This window comes from Eurosta solidaginis, chromosome 5 (assembly GCF_040869045.1).
Source record: "Eurosta solidaginis isolate ZX-2024a chromosome 5, ASM4086904v1, whole genome shotgun sequence".
In the NCBI taxonomy this organism is placed as follows: Eukaryota; Metazoa; Arthropoda; class Insecta; order Diptera; family Tephritidae; genus Eurosta; species Eurosta solidaginis.
Genome location: NC_090323.1, coordinates 237048129 through 237067894, shown reverse-complemented (window position 1 = coordinate 237067894; position 19766 = coordinate 237048129). Strand labels below are relative to the sequence as shown.

The 19766-nt window shown below is 36.9% G+C and overlaps 2 protein-coding genes across 3 annotated transcripts in view; both read left to right on the top strand.

Moving 5' to 3' along the window:
* Window positions 1-2387, top strand: part of LOC137253006 (collagenase-like) — a 73365-nt gene extending 70978 nt beyond the window's left edge. Inside the window, exons 2-3 of the mRNA XM_067789218.1 lie at window positions 1396-1690; window positions 1823-2387. Coding sequence (XP_067645319.1) covers window positions 1422-1690; window positions 1823-2387 — 834 coding nt within the window. The 5' untranslated portion in view covers window positions 1396-1421. The remainder of the gene's footprint in view (window positions 1-1395; window positions 1691-1822) is intronic.
* Window positions 1-19766, top strand: part of LOC137252876 (capon-like protein) — a 682759-nt gene that overhangs the window by 309597 nt on the left and 353396 nt on the right. The window lies entirely within an intron of this gene.

Genomic DNA, 19766 nt, shown 5'->3' with positions numbered 1-19766 from the left:
CCCTTATTTTGTCTCCAAAGCTAACAGCTGAGTATGTAATGTTCGGTTACACCCGAACTTAGCCTTCCTTACTTTTTTTCTTGAGCGTTCGTGCTTCGAGTTTTGATGATATACGCGCCTCTTGTACATAAGAGTGGCTGCTTGCTTTTTATACCCAGCTGTACTTGTACACAGGGTATTATAACTTTGATTGTATAACGGTTGGTTGTACAGGTGTAAATGAATGGAGGAAGATATAGACTTCCATATATCAAAATCATCAGTATCGAAAAAAAAAATTTGATTGAGCCATGTCCGTCCGTCCGTCTGTCCGTTAACACCATAACTTGAGTAAATATTGAGATATCATCACCAAAATTTTTACACGATCTTATCTGGGACCAGAATAGATTGGTATTGAAAATGATAGAAATCGAAATTTTTAAAATGGGCGTGGCACCGCCCACTTTTGATAAAATCAATTTTACAAATATTATTAATTATATATCAAAAATCGTCAAACCTATCGTAACAAAATTCGGCAGAAAGGCTGCCTTTACTGTAGCGAATGCTTTGAAGAAAAATTAATGAAATCGGTTAAGGACCACGCCCGCTTTTATATAAGATTTTAAAATAAGCTATATCTTTTCAAAAAGAGCTTTATGTCAATGGTATTTCATTTCCCAAGTGGAATTATAACAATAAATAGGAAAAACTTCAAATTTTAAAAAATGGGCGTGGCACCGCCCCTTTTATGACTAAGCAGTTTTCTTCGGGAGCCATAACTCGAAGAAAAATTTGTTCAGAATAGAACCATATGTATATGTATTATTGCGCAGCCTTGTAGCACTATTAAAAACAAACAAGAAGCATTTCAAGTGTACAGCTGTATATGTAATGTTCAGTTTCTGCCAAACATAGACTTCAGTACTTGCTGTTGTTGTTATGATTATTTACTAACAGCGTAGTGATACAAATACTCGCCATAATATTTTGTTGGTTTTTCTGTTCAAACAAAATGTTATTGAGCGCGTGCAATTTTGCGTACTAAGAGATTTTTTCACCGGCTCCAGTTAACGCTAACTTGTACTTTTTCTGACAGATCTACTTACGATTTTTGTCAAATAAAGTATCAGTTAGCTTTAGCCGAAGATGACGAAAATGGCTTTAAAACATGCGAGTTAACGATAATATCTGTATAAGCACAGTCTGCGCTTGAAAGCCGGTTATTTTATAAGCATTTTCCGCTTATTGCTATTGCATCTCATGCATTTTTAATGGTACTTATATCCAGCAAATACTGTACTGTGCCTTGCCGAAATACATACTTTTGTGACAAAATTATGCAAATAACTCCATAGTACACCTCTTAACTATACTATAAATTAGAAAAAAAATGACCATCTCTTTTATCAGTCTAAATTTGCTTGAACAGCAGCAACATGAAATCGTCGATAACTTTGTCGCTCCTACTATGCATCGCCTCGGCGTTTGAAATTCGGGAACCTAGAAATGCACAACGTGAACGGTTGGGATCTATGGTGCAAAACGTAGTTGTAAGTTCACGTATAGCAAACGGTGAAACAGCTGCGGCCAATCAATTTCCTTATCAAGCTGGTTTGAAGTTATATGATGGTCAAAATTATCACTTTTGTGGTGGATCTCTAATAAGCCATGAATGGGTGCTGACGGCTGCTGATTGTACTTTAACGTAAGCTTTGAATTATATGTACTGTATATTCTAGGGTGTGAGACAATTGGCGAAGAAAACAACTAATAAGTTAATCACCCAATAACGTACTGTCGATGCGCAATCAGATCTAGTAAATTCTTTCAATTTCAGTGCTGTGAAGGTGATCGTATACTTAGGCAGCATCACGTACTTAGATTCCATTGCACCCATGGAGGTAGACAAATGTGACATTAAAGTTCATCACGAGTTCGATATGGCAACTGCTAGAAATGATATAGCTTTGATCAAAATTCCATATGTAATTTATTCAGATGCCATTGAACCGGTGTCCCTACCAAAATGTGATTCAATCTATCGCACTTACGTTCATAAAACTGTAGTGGCTTCTGGATGGGGTTATACCTCTGATAGATGCGCATCGATTTCACCTATTTTACAGTTTGCCAATTTTAGAGTGGTCTCGAACGAAGTATGTGCTAAAGAATTTGGCTCATTTATGATCGATAACGGTAAAATTTGTACTGGCACTGTCAATCGTATTGGAAGTTGTAGTGGTGATTCTGGTGGCCCATTGGTGTTGGCATCTTCAAAGCTTCAAATTGGTATTATGTCTCTTCGTTCAAATAAAGGATGTGAAAGTAATGCACCAGCTTTACGTACTCGTATCACTTCCTACTTGTATTGGATTCGAGCAAATACGGGGCTTACGCTTTAAATAATAGAAAGTAATTCTATTCCTCAATAATATTGACCTCAAAATTATCTATTATAAGTATAAATTATAAAAAATAATTAATCTCACAAAAAAATAAAATTTTTGCATAACAAAAATTATATAAGAAGACTTGTTTACATTCGGATTACGTTCGTTATGCTAAACTGCGTAATAAGTATTTTGAACTTAATAAAAAGTGCTATAAAGCTTGCTTCTGTAAAATGAGAAAAAAAATTCTTTGCAATGCGTTTTATGGTTTGTAAATTCCAAATGTAGGATAAGGGGTTTTCCTTACGCTATCAAGTTTGAAGATAACATTTCTTACTATTCCGTTGAGACTGATTCGCCTGGGAAATATCATTATAAACTGCATCCAAGTAACTCAATATCTGCTCCACATTTATGACCTGAAGATGTTTTATTGCAACTAAAGACCTTAAAAGAATCTTTTGCATACGGCCCTGATTTAATTCCAAAAAGTGGGCAGAATATATCTGGCAACTTCCTACTGATCTGTTTAACCTCTCCTTAAACCATTGGTGGATACATGTTGAAGGGGGCAGGACACTTTGGTGAACTGGGGAAAAGTTCATCCCTCACCTCCAAAAGCCATCGCAGCTCTGTAAATATGTGACACAGATATCAAACAATTTTTTCTTCCAAATGGGAATGATTTTTCGCACTAGGAATTTCTTCTCAAAACAATAAAATTTGTCTAAAAACAAAATAAAATCCTTTCTAATATACATGGAAGTTTTCTTCATTATTATAAAAATTTCGAACAATTTGTAGAGAAATTAAGAAGGAGCACCACGCAAATTGGAAGACAAGCTCGGACCAAAATCTCTCAGAAGGTTATAGCGCCTTGCACTTATTTATTTATTTATTATAAAAAATCATATCATAAATTGAGCAAAAATGTCTTTGCCTATTGCAAAAAAACCCTCCAATGTTTATCTTCTGAGAAAGTTTTTTTTGAGTGTTTATTTCATTGGTAGCCACGATCGCTGGTGCTTAAACGTATTTTGCTTACGCGTGGCGAATAAAAAACAATGACAATGTCAATAGTAGGGGCATTCCATCGAAAATCGTTAATTCTCGCCGATTTTCGAACTGCTCACCTTATTAGTTTTCAATGCTAATATATTTGAAATGCGTACTTAATTGGAAGAATTTAAAATTAGTATTAGTTTGAAAGAAATCAAATTAAAAAATTGTTTATTGCTGACATACACTCGAAATCCCAGCCGAGGGGCGTTTACGCTTAGAAAAAGTTCTCTAATTGAGAAAACTTGTTTCTGAATTTTTGGAGTTACTTTGCCCGGGGCTTGAATCCAGGATGTTTGGATGAGTTGGAGCACGGTACGTTATATAGTGTAGGGGAATCCAAATTTGAAAAGTGCACATGTGTCCCGTAAAAACACGTAAAATAGGAATTTTGTTGTGTGCGTGCAATAGCTATGACCATGAATTACTTATGTGCACAATATTTGTGACCTGGAATCAAGAAACGAGCCTATTGTGCGAAAATACCGTACCGTACCGAAAATACCGCATTTAAAGCCAAATCGGACCACAAATACGATTTTTTGAAATATTTCGATCCATGCGCCACCTGTCGGAGTTATTTTTATTATTATTGCATTGTCATCGGGTTCTGAACTATATTCCAAGTTTCAAGCTTGTTGCTTATCAGGAAGTTACTTAAATTTTAATTACAAAATTCGATCACAACGGCCGGCCGCTACACAGAGTCAAGGTAAACAAAAACTTTAAACGCGTTTTTATCGAAAACTTGTTTTCGCACAATAGGGTCGTTTCATGATTCCAGGGCACATATGACGTATACGCAATTATTTGATTAAATTTCAAGCTTGTAGCTGTTTAAGTGGAGCAGAAAAGCTTCTCATTTCAACAATCAGTTGTATTCGATACACGGTTGCCATACCATGTTTTCGTTTGGGACCAAAATTTATCGAAAAAAGGACCAAATATCAAAAAAAAGGACCAAAGTTTAGTTTTATTTTATTGGTATACAAAGAATTCGGCAACTTACTAGATTGCCATATTCGTTGAAAAATTGAAAAATTTTAGGTTGACTGCACGGTTTCCTAAATAAATTTTTAATAAACATAACGAATATGAGACACTTGGTAGTAATGCAAACTACACAAAGAAGTATTATGTGTAGCTTTTGTGTTACATTTTCACATTTTTAGTATAACTCTATGTCCTTCGCCAACCAAAAGATAAGAACCTAATTCTGCTTGATTGAAAGTAGATAAAATGTATAGCGCGGTTGAGTTTTAGTAGGGAACGGTTTAAAAATTTTCGTTGTGGCAAATTCAGTAAATCGTAAATTAAACTACGCAATTATGTTAATGCTATGTTAGTAGATACTAACTTTTTCTCTTAACTTTTAAACTTCATACCAGAGGTAAGATTTATTTGTTTTGAACTCAGATTTGCTTAATCTAGCCCGTGGCCTCAGATTTTAAAGTTTCAACTGTACAATAACTGAACCGGATAGATGTATGTAATCAGGTACGAGAAACTAGTTAACAGTGTTCTTAATGAAGTTTATGGGGCCGTGCAAGCACCTACGGGAATAATGTCTTATTTTCAGTGAAAATATTTTTTATGTCAATATACTTAGTTTTCAAGTATCTTAGGTGGATTTATTCCACAATAGTCCTCGAATTCCTTAAATTCGTTGAGCTGCTTTGAGCTGGAGAAGTAGTGCTTTCAAAATTTTTTGCATAGAATTACTTTTTGTAAAAAATTTTAAAGGTGTTCCTTTTTGTTTGAGCATTGTTCTTCATACGCTCTCAATATCTCGAACATAATTTAAGTGAGTGGCAAGTACACTTAATATAAAACAAATAACTTTCATTAATTTACTCAGTTTTCAGTTCATTGTTATATTTATTAGAGACGCACGTGTATTTGACATAATTTCATTTAGCTCGACAATTTATAAAAATCTATTACGAAAATTGTTGTATAACCGATCGAAATATGTAGTCACTAAAACAAGACTTTGTTTCTCAAAAATTAATTACAATGTGTTTTCCAAAATATCCAACATTTCTCTCTTTAATGCCTCGCCTAAACTATCTCGCAGGTGAAATGTCATTATTTTGGTACGTTTTATTAACTGAGCAATTTTTGTTGTAAGACTTGCAATGAAATTGAAAATTATATGTGAGTTCATGAATGTATCGTGTCCACCGTGGTGTGATGGTAGCGTGCTCCGCCTATCACACCGTATGCCCTGGGTTCAACTCCCGGGCAAAGCAACATCAAAATTTTAGAAATAAGATTTTTCAATAAGAAGAAAATTTTTCTAAGCTGGGTCGCCCCTCGGCAGTGTCTGGCAAGCGCTCCGATTGTATTTCTGCCATGAAAAGCTCTCAGCGAAAACTCATCTGCCTTGCAGATGCCGCTCGGAGTCGGCATAAAACATGTAGGTCCCGTCCGGCCAATTTGTAGGGAAAAATCAAGAGGAGCACGACGCAAATTGGAAGAGAAGCTCGGCCTTAGATCTCTTCGGAGGTTATCGCGCCTTACATTTATTTTTTTTATATTCATTAATGTGTGGCAAATTTTGTGAGCAATATTTTGACTTTTTTGTGAGTGGAAAAAGAGTACAAAAATCGTGGCTATTGTTTAAGAAGGACCGATTTTGAAAGAAAGGGACCAGCCAACCAAATGGCGTAGGAAGGGACCATATTTGGTCCAAATGGACCAAAGTGGCAACCGTGATTCGATATATACTATATATACTACCGGTCTCTACGATTTTTTCAGAAAATAATATGTCCCATATATAAAAGCATATAGTAAAATTTTGAGCTTCTGTCTGATAAATTCGGGAAGATATAACAAAAAACCCCTTTTCTGAAAAATCGGTTATATGGCGGATATATGCTATAGTGTTCCGATCCGACTAATGCCTGATCGGATACAAATACCTAGCCGTCATCAAGTTTGAATAAGATATCTCAAAAATTTACGAACAAGTTCGCGTTCAAGCAGACAGACATACATGGCTAAATCAACTTACATCATCATCCTGATCATTTCGGTATACTTATTGGTGCGTCCATCTCTTCTCTTTATGTACTTACAATTTTGAGATTTGTGACAAACTAAATATACCATTTCATGAAAGGTATGATAATAAAGACACAGTGTTTAAGTTTATTCGACTGGGACTTAAACTTAGGACGTTCGGTATGAAGGACGTATAACGCTACCACTACACCACTGTAGCTTGCTGCTCGCATCTGTCATTACTCAATACAACGAACGCAAATAAGTTTTAATCTTAAGATTAATCCGAAAAGTGTTAACACTGCACTAATTTTTTTTTTTTTGGTATATTATACATGTATATTAGGGCGGGTCGATTTAAAAATCGTTCATTGCTCTGTGAAAATCCTATTCTAGGGATCAAAATAAGAAACTTTGCCGAAAGAACCATACCTCTAAAACGAATTCTGATGTCCCCCCATTTGGGTCGAACTTTTGGGTAGGGGCAATTTCAATTCTACCTGTGGCTTAAAAAAACAACACAAGCAATTTTACGATCTGCAATTGTGTCACAGTAATACCTTCATTTTTTAAAACGGTTGAATAAAAAACCCACACAACTATGTTTACGACATGCAAATGCATCACAGTGATGCCTTGGTTTTAAAAAGGGTTGTAAAAACGCTAATTTCTAATAATTTTTTTTTAATTTCTTTTCTATTACTAAGTAAAATTTATTTTTTCATTTACATATGTTCTGGATAAATAAATTTCTAAAGAGAAAAATAAACTCCAAAAAAAAAAAAACATAGGCATTTCAAAGTGGGATTTTTCAAAATTTGCCCCTACGACCCAAAGGGGGGGACATCAGAATTGATTTTAGAGGTATGGTTCCTTCGGCAAAGTTTCATATTTTGATCCCTAGAATATGATTTTCACAGAGCAATGAGCGATTTTTTTGCCTCCCCACAAATCGACCCGGCCTAATGTATATGTTATGAAAATAATTGTTTGCTAAATTCAAACCTGACATAATTATCTACAAAAAGCCTTTAACGGTAATTTGAACAATTGATCTTAACAATTTGACGCAGAATTGCAAAATAAACAGTTTTATAAATTTTATTATTTCTCTAAGGCAAATTTGTACAAGACACTTGTCTAATTTTCAGCTGTGCTTAAATAAATATTATCCCGTGTTCAATTGACTGTTATTAGTTGTTAAAATTATGTTTACTGTTTCACTCAAACCCCGCGGTAAAGTCTCAGCAAGCAATACTTCTAATAAAACGAATAAATAAAAAATCAATCACCACTTGTGTGTTTCTCCAAAAAATCCAAATAAATCTGACATATACCAGCAGGGCTGCCAGACCTTCATTTTCTCTTTATTGAACTTGCAGGTTACCAGATCTATCGCATGATAAATATTTCATAGATACTAAACAGATATTAAACACTCGCGTCGAAAACCTACGTTTTTCCAGCGACATTCTTGTTTAGTTAAACACCCCTTAGCGACATCAACAGGCAGAATGCAAATTTTTTACACTGGCCTTCGAAGTGTGTTCGTTGCTGTCTGAATGGTTACTGAGCGTACATGATTGTCCTCGCTCGGATGGAGATGTATTATGCGTCCACTGGTCTATTGAGCAGACAGAAAATTGTCGCTCCTTACGAGAACTAGCTGGCCCAGATGCACCGTTTCGGACGATCTGCGCCATTTTTTGCGCTCTTGGAGTTGTGCAACCGCTCCCAAAAGGTTTTTACCATTCGCTGTCGCTCTTGACACAACTGCACGCCTCTAGCGGATGATTTGTCTTGAACCGAGAACAAGTGGCACCCCGTTCAAAATATTACCAGGCGTCAGTGCCTGTAGATCGTCAGGATCATCACTTAACGGATGTAATGGCCGAGAGTTATGCATCTCTTCAACTTGAGCAAGTAGTATTCTAAATTGCTCAAAAGGCCGCACTCTTAGTCCAATGACGCGAGCTAGGTGGTGTTTTATCGATTTCACAGCGACTTCATATATTCCTCCTTCGTGAGGCACTGCTGGTGTCATGAATCGCCACTCCGTTTTCTTCGACGATAAGTGCTGAATAACGTCTTCTTTGTGCATTCTGTCAATTGCCCTTTTTATCTCTTTTGCTGCTGTACATTCGCTCACAACGCCCGCGGCGGGAAACAAATCGCTCGTAGCAGGCTATGCATGCAATCGTGGTTAAGTCGGTAACCACATCTAAATGAACCGATCTTTTTGCCAAGCACAGAACATGGCAATCCATACCTTGCATGTTCCAATCTTCTCAAAAACGTGAGGTGTAGCATAACCTGATTAAGGTTCAGTTGGTCTTACTTATGCATGTATGAAAATATAATTTGTAAAGATATGAGCGGTTGACTATCAATAGAAATTTGACGCGACCCACGCTTTTACTTTTCTTTTCTTATTAACAACGTGTGTGCTCACAGATACAGTATACTATCTCGGCAAAGTTGCCAGATATAAATTGTGCAACTAAATTTTCTTACCCTAAAGCCCACTTTTAAGTTATTTTGTTTACTCAGAGTTACCTGACATGGAGTTCAACTAAAACGTTTTTTACAAACTTCTAAAATAAACTCTGCGTTAAAAAGATAACTCGTCCTTCGGCAAGTGGGCATAATAGACTCAAATATTTCCACCCATATTCTTTGTTAACGATTGAATGAAAAAACTAAATTAATATTTTTATTTTATTTTCAGGTAAGTAAAGTCAGCATTGCGAAGCTACGCTTAGTTTTAAAGGGTAAGTACCGTTAGTGAGAAATTCGACATACAGGATAACGTCATAATATTGTAACGATTTTGCTGCAAATCCTCTTATTTGCAATCCTCTGCTAAGTTCGAATCACTAAACTGTTGAATAAATAACTCCGATATTGAATAATGGAAAAATGGCCTTTATTAAAGTACTTCACAATAACACTTATATTTTGCTACTCGCTGGCTTAATAACCAAACTGATTGATAACTCAAATGAAACTCTACTATTCAAAATAATACTGCTATTGCTCGCTAGATATCGTCTTAGTCGTAACTGATTGATATCTCAACTCAAACTGAATTACTTCTTACTCGCCTGCGCCGCTTTTATAGTTTACGCTGCATACTTCTAGGCTCTTCGATTTCCAGAACTTACTAGTTGGTTTCGGCTACAAAATCGCCAGCCACAACTACGTGCACAAATTATTGCTCTCTCTTGTGACAACTCAGATAAGATATATGCATGTGTTTGTGCATTGACTCTCCGCTGCTCGTATACGTACATGGTACATATATGTAGACGCAGTTATTGTTTCGTTTATGTAGATACATAATGATTGAATTATTGATGTGCATTCACGTCACTGCTTAACATCGGCTTAGAGACGATAGCATCGCTCAGTGCTGCTAACATTCGTTACAATATAAAGACTGATACAGAAAGTTCTGATAATTTAGAGCGCCCTACAAATTTTTTTATTATACGTTTCAACAACGAGAAAAATCAGTAAGATGGAGGAGTCACGTAATAAATTTTTGTTCATTTGGACGACTAATCCAAATGTTAACTACACAGTCACAGGAACACTGCCCTAAGAATGGTTTTGCGCTTCAAAAAATTTGAGAATAATGTTTTATCCTAAATTAGGAAAAGCCGATCCATGTCAACAACAGATAATCTCAAACAACTAAAACCACATATGCGCAAGTCGCACGAATCAAGCGGAGAAATAGTATTTAAAAGTACAAAAAGAAAAAAGTTCCAAAACGGAGTGAAAAACAGAAGCCAAAAAGTATTTCTTTGTACGTAAGCTCTATGAAACCAAAGTGCCAGATAAAAATCTTTGTGTGATTATAGATGACGAACGATATTTAAAAATGGACCTGAGAACGTTGCCAGGTATCCAATTTTACTGCCTGCAGGGTTTGTTGAGGACATTTCTGATTCGGAAAAATCATCCAGAAGCAAAAGTTTGGCAGGAAAATTCTGATTTGGTAAGCTTTATATGAATTTAGGCGTAAATCTACACCGCCCTTTACGCTGAGAACCATTAAAACAGAAATTTTCGTGAAAAAGTGTCATTAAAAACGTATTCTGATATTCCTACGTCGTCATAATGTTCCAACTATATTTTGGCTGGCGGCCGCCGTGGTGTGATGGTAGCGTGCTCCGCCTACCACACCGTATGCCCTGGTTTCACACCCCGGGCAAAGCAACATCAAAATATTAGAAATAAGGTTTTTCAATTAGAAGAAAATTTGTCTAAGCGGGGTCACCCCTCGGTAGTGTTTGGCAAGCGCTCCAAGTGTATTTCTGCCATGAAAAGCTCTCAGTGAAAACTCATCGGCCTTGCAGATGCAGCTTGGAGTCGGCATAAAACATGTAGGTCCCGTCCGACCAATTTGTAGCCAAAATCAAGAGGAGCACGACGCAAATTGGAAGAGAAGCTCGGCCTTAGATCTCTTCGGAGGTTATCGCGCCTTACATACATTTACTTGTTTATATTTTGGCTGGACTTTGGCTCTGTGTCACACAAAAGTGATGTGTCACCCGATGATAACAATGTAGAGTAAAGAACAAAAACTAAAAAAAAAAGTATGTAGTCTTGGTCCGCTTCTTTTTACAGTTTTTACTAATGACTATAATTGAGTGACGTAATTGATAGGCAACGCCCACATTGCTTGCTTTCGAGCGATACACCACTCATGGAATGTGTTAGCCATGGTATTATAATCGCCATTTACGATCGGTATGACTCCCGTGAGTATATTCTAACGCCTACCCGACAGGGGGAAGCTGGGTATCAAAAGTACGATTTCGTCTGAACATAGACTTCCCTACTTGTTTCTTTTCAGCTTTTGTATTCGCAAACAACCTTTAAAGTTAATTATTTATGAAAAATCCATATCATATCTAATATATAAAATTCTTCTGTCACGGTTTTAGAGGCTGAACTCCTCCGAAACGGCTGAACCGATTCTCATGAAATTTTGTGAGCATATTGGGTAGGTCTGAGAATCGGCCAACGTCTACCTTTTTTTTCGCTACGTGTCTAGGGTTCAGATCAAAACGTGGACCCGGGTACCCCTAGAATGTGTTTATACAATATTGATATCAAATGAAAGCTGTTGATGAGTGCTATAGTACAGGATAATTTTCATACCCCTGGGTGACTAGGGTCTCGAGATATAGGCCAAAACGTGGACCCGGGTACTCCTAGAATGTGTTTATACAATATGGATATCAAATGAAAGCTGCTGATGAGTGCTTTAGTACAGCGTAGTTTTCGTACCTATTGGTGACTAGGGTCTCGAGATATAGGCCAAAACCTGGACCCGGGTACCCCTAGAACATGTTTATACAATATTGATATCAAATGAAAGATGTTGATGAGTGCTATAGTACAGGATAATTTTCATACAACTGGAGGGCTAGGGTCTCGAGATATAGCCCAAAATGTGGACCCGGGTACTCCTAGAATGTGTTTATACAATATGGATATCAAATGAAAGCTGTTGATGAGTGCTTTAGTACAGCGTAGTTTTCATACCTATTGGTGACTAGGGTCTCGAGATATAGGCCAAACCTGGACCCGGGTACCCCTGTTGTTGTTGTTGTTGTTGTAGCGATTAGTTACTCCCCGAAGGCTTTGGGGAGTGTTATCGATGTGATGGTCCTTTGTCGGATACAGATCCGATACGCTCCGGTAACACAGCACCATTAAGGTGCTGGCCCGACCATCTCGGGAACGATTTATATGGCCACATTAAACCTTCAGGCCATCCCTCCCTCCCCACCCCCAAGTTCCATGAGAAGCTTGGGGTCGCCAGAGCCTCGTCTGTTAGTGAAACGGGATTCGCCGCTCGAAGGTGAGGTTGACAATTGGGTTGGAGAAGCTATATATTGCGCTACACAACCCCTTGAATCCCACCCGGGTACCCCTAGAATGTGTTTATATAATATGAATATCAAATGAAAGCTGTTGATGAGAGCTATAGTACAGGATAATTTTCATACCACTGGGAGGCTAGGGTCTCGAGATATTGTCCAAAATGTGGACCGGGGTACCCCTAGAATGTGTTTATGCAATATGGATATCAAATTAAAGCTGTTGATGAGTGCTTTAGTAGAGGGTAATTTTCATATCCCTGTGAGGCTAGGGTCTCGAGATATAGCCCAAAACGTAGACCCGGGTACACCTAGAATGTGTTTATACAATATGATATCAAATGAAAGCTGTTGATGAGTGCTATAGTACAGGATAATTTTCATACAACTGGGAGGCTAGGGTCTCGAGATATAGCCCAAAACGTAGATCGGGGTACACCTAGAATGTGTTTATACAATATGGATATCAAATGAAAGCTGCTGATGAGTGCTATAGTACAGGATAATTTTCATACAACTGGGAGGCTAGGGTCTCGAGATATAGCCCAAAACGTAGATCGGGGTACACCTAGAATGTGTTTATACAATATGGATATCAAATGAAAGCTGCTGATGAGTGCTATAGTACAGGATAATTTTCATACATCTGGGAGGCTAGTGGCTCGAGATATAGCCCAAAACGTGGACCCGGGTACCCCTAGAATGTGTTTATACAATATGGATATCAAATGAAAGCTGTTGATGAGTGCTATAGTACAGGATAATTTTCTTACAATTTTGGGGCTAGGGTCTCGAGACATTGCCCAAAACGTGGACCCGGATACACCTAGAATGTGTTTTTACAATATGGGTATCAAATTGAAGCTGCTGATGTATGCATTAGTACAGAGTGAGTTTTACACAGCTGGGTGAATACGGTCTCGAGATATAGGCCAAAACATGGACCCGGATACACCTAGAATATGTGTGTAATATGGTTATCAAATGAAAGCTGTTGCTGAGAGCTCTAAAGTTCATTGTGATATTCGATTTATTCGCATCAACCTGGCAAAACTATTTACATACGTCCTATTCGATTTGCCTGAAATTTCGTATATAAATTTGCCTATATTAGTATTTACGTTGCTTTTTTCCGGGAAGTAGACCAGAGACGGACTGGGACTGAGATTAGGACTAGGACTGGTACTGAAACTGAGACTCGGAATGGGACTGGAACAAAATACATACCACCCTCTGGGACTGACAATAAGAGATGAAGAAGAAGGAGAACAACTTGAGAGAAGAGAAAAGAGAGAAGGAGACTGAGAAAGAGATAGAATGAGACGAAGATGGAGGTGAAGCGAAAAAGACGGAGGGAGGAGTGAATAAAAAGATTAGGAAAAAGTGTAGAGGGGTAGGGCAGAGTTAGACGGAAAAAGCTTATTAAAAAGATTGGCCAACTGTAGGGCAGAACAACGTCTGCCGGGTCTGCTAGTTTAAATATAGAATACTCAATGGTTATCCCATTTGCTCAATAGTGCAAAGAAATGCCTACTCATTGAATTTATTGTAATTAAATCTGGAATATTGGAAAGTTGCCCTTCGGAAGCAACTAATAAAGGATGACAGTGATAAAAACACAATGATTTACGATCAATACATAAATAATGAGATACGTTTAGATTAACTATATTTATTATATCCCATCATATTTAGAACGCTTCCTAAATCATTTCCGAAGAATATGATTTATTAATATGGCAACAATAATTTTTACATTCACATGTGTAATATAGTTTACTCACATGTATGCTTTGGTAGTAGGTCATCTGATCCCGAAATTACGGTATTGAACATAGACCCGTCTATTATTCCTAATCCTCAAATCCAGTGTTCATGGACCAGTTCACTCATGTGAGGAAAAATTCTGCCATGAGAATGATTTCGAATGTGATTGAAATAGCGCACTATATATTTCCGGAAGTCAAACATCCTATTGGTAGCCACCAATCATCCTTATGATGCTGAGCGGACCGAAACCATGCAAATCCATTTCGACATAATCAATTGAAGAACTCGCTTTAGGACTTCATCGGCAGGTTTTGATTACCCTAAAGTACAACTAGCAAAGAGAGCCTGCCTTGTAACAAAGGGGTACTTATACCATATCGCACTTCAATGAAAAATATAGCAAATTCTTAGGCAATGAGACAACCTTTTTAAATGATAACTATTAAAAAAAACGTTTAAACGGCCATAATTTGTTGGCATGCAATTGTTACGTTCTACATCTTAATGAAAGCAGTGCATCTGCTCTTAAGTTCATATGATCTGCAGCACAGCTGCCAGATAGATCACTATAACCTAGCATCTATATCACCACTGTGGCGCATCGAGAAGTCAATATGCTTAGCAATCATCTGTAGTATACTTCTACCTCCTTTTGCCCCTGCTCTTGAGCGTTTTGCTCGCTGCCTGTCTTCCGGACCAAATTTAGTTGTTAAACTCTCTCTCTTTTAGATGGCCAGAGTAAAGTTTTTTAAGAAAATAACATGCTTTATTTTTGTGACGATATCGTCAAGATCTGTTTTCATAGATCTGACTTTGGATTCGTGTTTACATACATAAGTCTTTCTAGGGGTTTGATGAAAAAGGACACAAGGCTGGTTGGCCTGAAGTCATTCGGTTATTTATGCGAATCCATCGGAAGGCCTTAGGCTCATGATAGGCATACTAGCGGAACATTTTCAACTTGCGTCATATGCTTAATAATTAGGTACCGTCAGTAACAATAGATGTATGAATATCCAGCTGCGGAAAGAAACAATTGAGCACATTCTTTGTTTATGGCGTGCGCTCGCCAGATAAAGGCTACATCTATAAGTGCGACAGATTTGTCCGATCTTGAGGCCACTTTTAGGCTATATCCTACAATACACCTAGTATTTGCCAAGAGGAAGGAGCTATTTTAAAACATAAGTCCTGGCACCTGAATGCGGTTCTTCTGTTTGGTCGTCCAACCAATTATGGTAATTAAATCTATGGACACATTCAGACTATGTGAGGTCCAGTTAAACTTAACCTAGGCTATCGATAATTTATCGAAAATTTACCATTTTGCTATCAAAAATATACGGATTTCTTATAGGTCTACAATCGGAGTGCAAAAAAGTTTTTATCGGCGTGTTATCGATTTGTTGTCGAAAAGTTATGGTAATTTTTTACACAATTATTTTTAATTTGTTGTCAAAAACTTACCGATTCGCTATATTATGATATCGATTTGTTTTTAGTGTTTCACCGAAAATGTATCCTCTTTTATCGATTTGTTATCGCACTATTACGAATTTGTTGTCGGCGTGTTATGGTTAAGTGATGTTTTCTCGAAAATTCATTGACTTTTTATTATGTTTACGATCTGTTATTATAAAGATACCGATTTGTTATAAAACAGTTTTCGATTTCTTTTCTGAGTGTTAACAGATGGCTATCGACTTGCTATCGGTTGGTTAACGACAATTCCTCGGTTTTTTTTATTAGAAAATACGGATAAAACTTCAACTGAAAACAAGTAAGGAAGGCTAAGTTCTGGTGTAGCCGAACATTTCATACTCAGCTGAGAGCCTTGGAGACATAATTTCGCCCATTTTTAATACCAGATAAGTACGTGAACTAAGTTTAGTAAAGATATATCGATTTTTGTTCAAGTTATCGTGTTAACGGCCGAGCGGAAGGACAGACGGTCGACTGTGTATAAAAACTGGGCGTGGCTTCTACCGATTTCGCCCATTTTCACAGAAAACAGTTATCGTCATAGAAGCTATGTCCTTACTAAGTTTCACAAGGATTGGTAAATTTTTGTTCGACTTATGGCATTAAAAGTATTCTAGACAAATTTAATGAAAAAGGGCGGAGCCAGGCCCATTTTAAAATTTTCTTTTATTTTTGTATTTTGTTGCACCATATCATTACTGGAGTTAAATGTTGACACAATTTACTTATATACGGTAAAGATATTAAATTTTTTGTTAAAATTTGACTTTTAAAATTTTTTTTAAAAAGTGGGCGCGATCGTCATCCGATTTTGCTAATTTTTATTCAGAACACATATTGTAATAGGAGTAACGTTGCCGCCAAATTTCATCATGACATACTCAGCTGCCAAATTACAGCTTGCAAAACTTTTAAATTACCTTCTTTTAAAAGTGGGCGGTGCCACGCCCATTGTCCAAAATTTTACTAATTTTCTATTCTGCGTCATAAGACCAACCCACCTACCTACCATGCTTCACCGCCTTATCCGTCTTTGGTAATGAATTATCGCACTTTTTCAGTTTTTCGAAATTTTCGATATCGAAAAAGTGGACGCGGTTATAATCCGATTTCGTTCCTTTTAAATAGCGATCTGAGATGAGTACCCAGGAACTTACATACCAAATTTCATTAAGATATCTCCAAATTTATCGGGTTTACGGATGGACGGACGGACGGACATGGCTAAATGAATTGCTTTTTTCGCCCAGATCAGTTTGATATATATAATACTATATCAATCTCGATTAGTTTATCAAGTTACGGGGTACCGTTATGCGAACAAACTTAATATACGCTGTGAGCTCTGCTCAGCTGAGTTTAATTATACACAGCGATAGTAAGCCGATAGCAAGCATAGATAAAAACCGACGACACGATAACTCGATTATAATTACGATGTCGGCAAAAAGCTAATTATAAGAGTGAAAACTCGTCGATATGGGTTGTTACTGTTAAATAGTTGTTGGACTCTCTTCTCAAATTTTTGGTTTTGTGGTAAAGTTATCTCCATTTGGGTTCAACTTCAACCCCTCGCCAAGCTCTAGTTAATTTAAAAGCACTACCCTGTCGGACGTACTCCTTATGCTTGCACATCGAGAACTCCTTGGTTCTCACGCCTTTTTTATGAAATGAAATTAAAGTAGGTTTTATTCTTTTGCTCTTTCTCTTTACTGCGTTCGTAATATTGTTACGAATATTAGCAAAACTAAGGAGTGCTGCCATCTCTAAGTCGATGCTAAGCAGTGACGTGAAGTCACATCCATAGATCAATCATTATGTATCTACATAAACGAAACAATAATTTCGTCTACACATATGTACCATGTACGTATACGAGCAGCGGAGAATCAATGCACAAACACATGCATATATCTGAGATATTCCTGAAAGTATGCAATGAGAGAAGCTATAAATCGTGCAATTGTAGTTACAGCTGAGAAGTTTGAGAGCTGATGGACAAGTACATTCTGGAAGCGCCTAGATGATGCGAACGTTGAAATCAGAGAGTGTAAAAGACAACAAATGTAGAGGCGCTGGAATTCAGTTGGATTTGAGCTATCAAGCAATTTCGATTAAGACGCTATCTAGCGAGCCATAGCAGTATTATTTTGAAAGTCAGTTTCATTTAAGCTATCAGTTTGGTTATTAAGCCAGCTAGTTGCAAAGTATAAGTGTTATTGTGAAGTACTTTAATAAATTCCGAAGATTGGGAATACAACTTGGACATGGCAAAGTTGAGTGAATTGACGATCCAGCAACTGAAGGAGGAGTTGGAAGTCCGTGGATTGGCTACTTCTGGCGATAAATCTCAGCTACAAAAACGACTAAGTGTAGCTATGGTATTTGAAGGAATTTGCAATGCTGAGGAGTATTTCTTTCAGCTTGATAGCTCAAATCCAACTGAATTCCAGCGCCTCTACATTTGTTGCCTTTTATATTCTCTGATTTCAACGTTCGCATCTTCTAGGCGCTTTCAGAATCTACTAGTCCATCAGCTCTCAAACTTCTCAGCTGTATCTACAATTGCACGATTTATAGCTTCTCTCATTGCTTACTTTCAGGAGTATCTCAGATATATGCATGTGCATGTGCATTGATTCTCCGTTGCTCGTATACGTACATGGTACATATGTGTAGACGAAATTATTGTTTCGTTTATGTAGATACATAATGATTGATCTATGGATGTGAATTCACGTCACAGCTTAGCATCGGCTTAGAGATGGCAGCACTCCTTAGTTTTGCTAATATTCGTAACATTATGTATATCGCTATGATTGATCGCCAACAAGTGCATGTATTTAGTTAATCCATTTATAACGTGCGATTCCCTTTTTATTGTTGCTAGGCGTAGTGAGTAATTAAAAGGATATGCGTAAAAAAAACTACAAATAATGGTTGATTTATAAATAATCTGAGACCTGAACACACACACACAGACACTCCAACGACAGCTTGTGTGCTAATAAATATTTTAAAAGCATATAGACATAAATCTTAGAAAGCTACATAAATAAATAAATACGTAAGTTTGTGTGAGTTAATGTAATTTATTGTTGAGTGACAGCTGTGATGCGAGTAATAATAGTAAAAGCTTGTAAAATATGCTCTTACATTTCAGTAACTGGTAGATATATAAAACGTTGCAAGTTGTCAATTTGATGGACAATAAACATATATCGCTTGAATATACCGCTATATAAGAAAAGAGAAATGTATATGAGTGCATAGATACATACATACATTAGGACGGGTCGATTTAAAAATCGCTCATTGCTCTGTAAAAATCGTATTCTAGGGATCAAAATAAGAAACTTTGCCGAAGGAACCATACCTCTTAAACGAATTCTGATGTCGCCCCTCTCGGTCGAACTTTTGGGTAGGGGCAGTTTCAATTCTACCTGCTGTGTCTTGTGGTGGCTTAAAAAAAACAACACAAGCAATTTTACGATCTGCAATTGTGTCACAGTGATACCTTCATTTTTTAAAACGGTTGAATAAAAAACCCACACAACTATGTTTACGAAATGCAAATGCATCACAGTGATGCCTTGGTTTTAAAAGAGGGTTGTAAAAACGCTAATTTCTAATAACTTTTTTTTTATTTCTTTTCTATTACTAAGTTAAATTTATTTTTTCATTTACATATGTTCTGACTAAACAAATTTCTAAAGAGAAAAATAAACTCCAAAAAGAAAAAACATAGGCATTTCAAAGTGGGATTTTTCAAAATTTGCCCCTACGACCCAAAGGGGGGGACATCAGAATTCGTTTTTTTTTTCTCCCCACAAATCGACCCGGCCTAACATACATACATATCTACACAAGTGATAAAGATGGCATTTTTGAAATTCCCACAATAATGAAAGTATTCGTATGAATGAGCTTACCATGTACGCCAATTAATTTCCAAGTACATATGTGTGGAATGCATGCATTTAGGGTTTATTACATATTCTAGAAAAAGTATCCAGACAATTTTATTACTTGTATGTTTAGTATCGATGGGAAATTATTGTGCTCTCAACCATTGTTAAGTGAATCAAGCCGAAGAGATTGAAATTATCAAAAGGCTGTTGGAATAGAATACATACGTAAAGCAAAATATGTTGTAAATGTAACGGCAAAAACA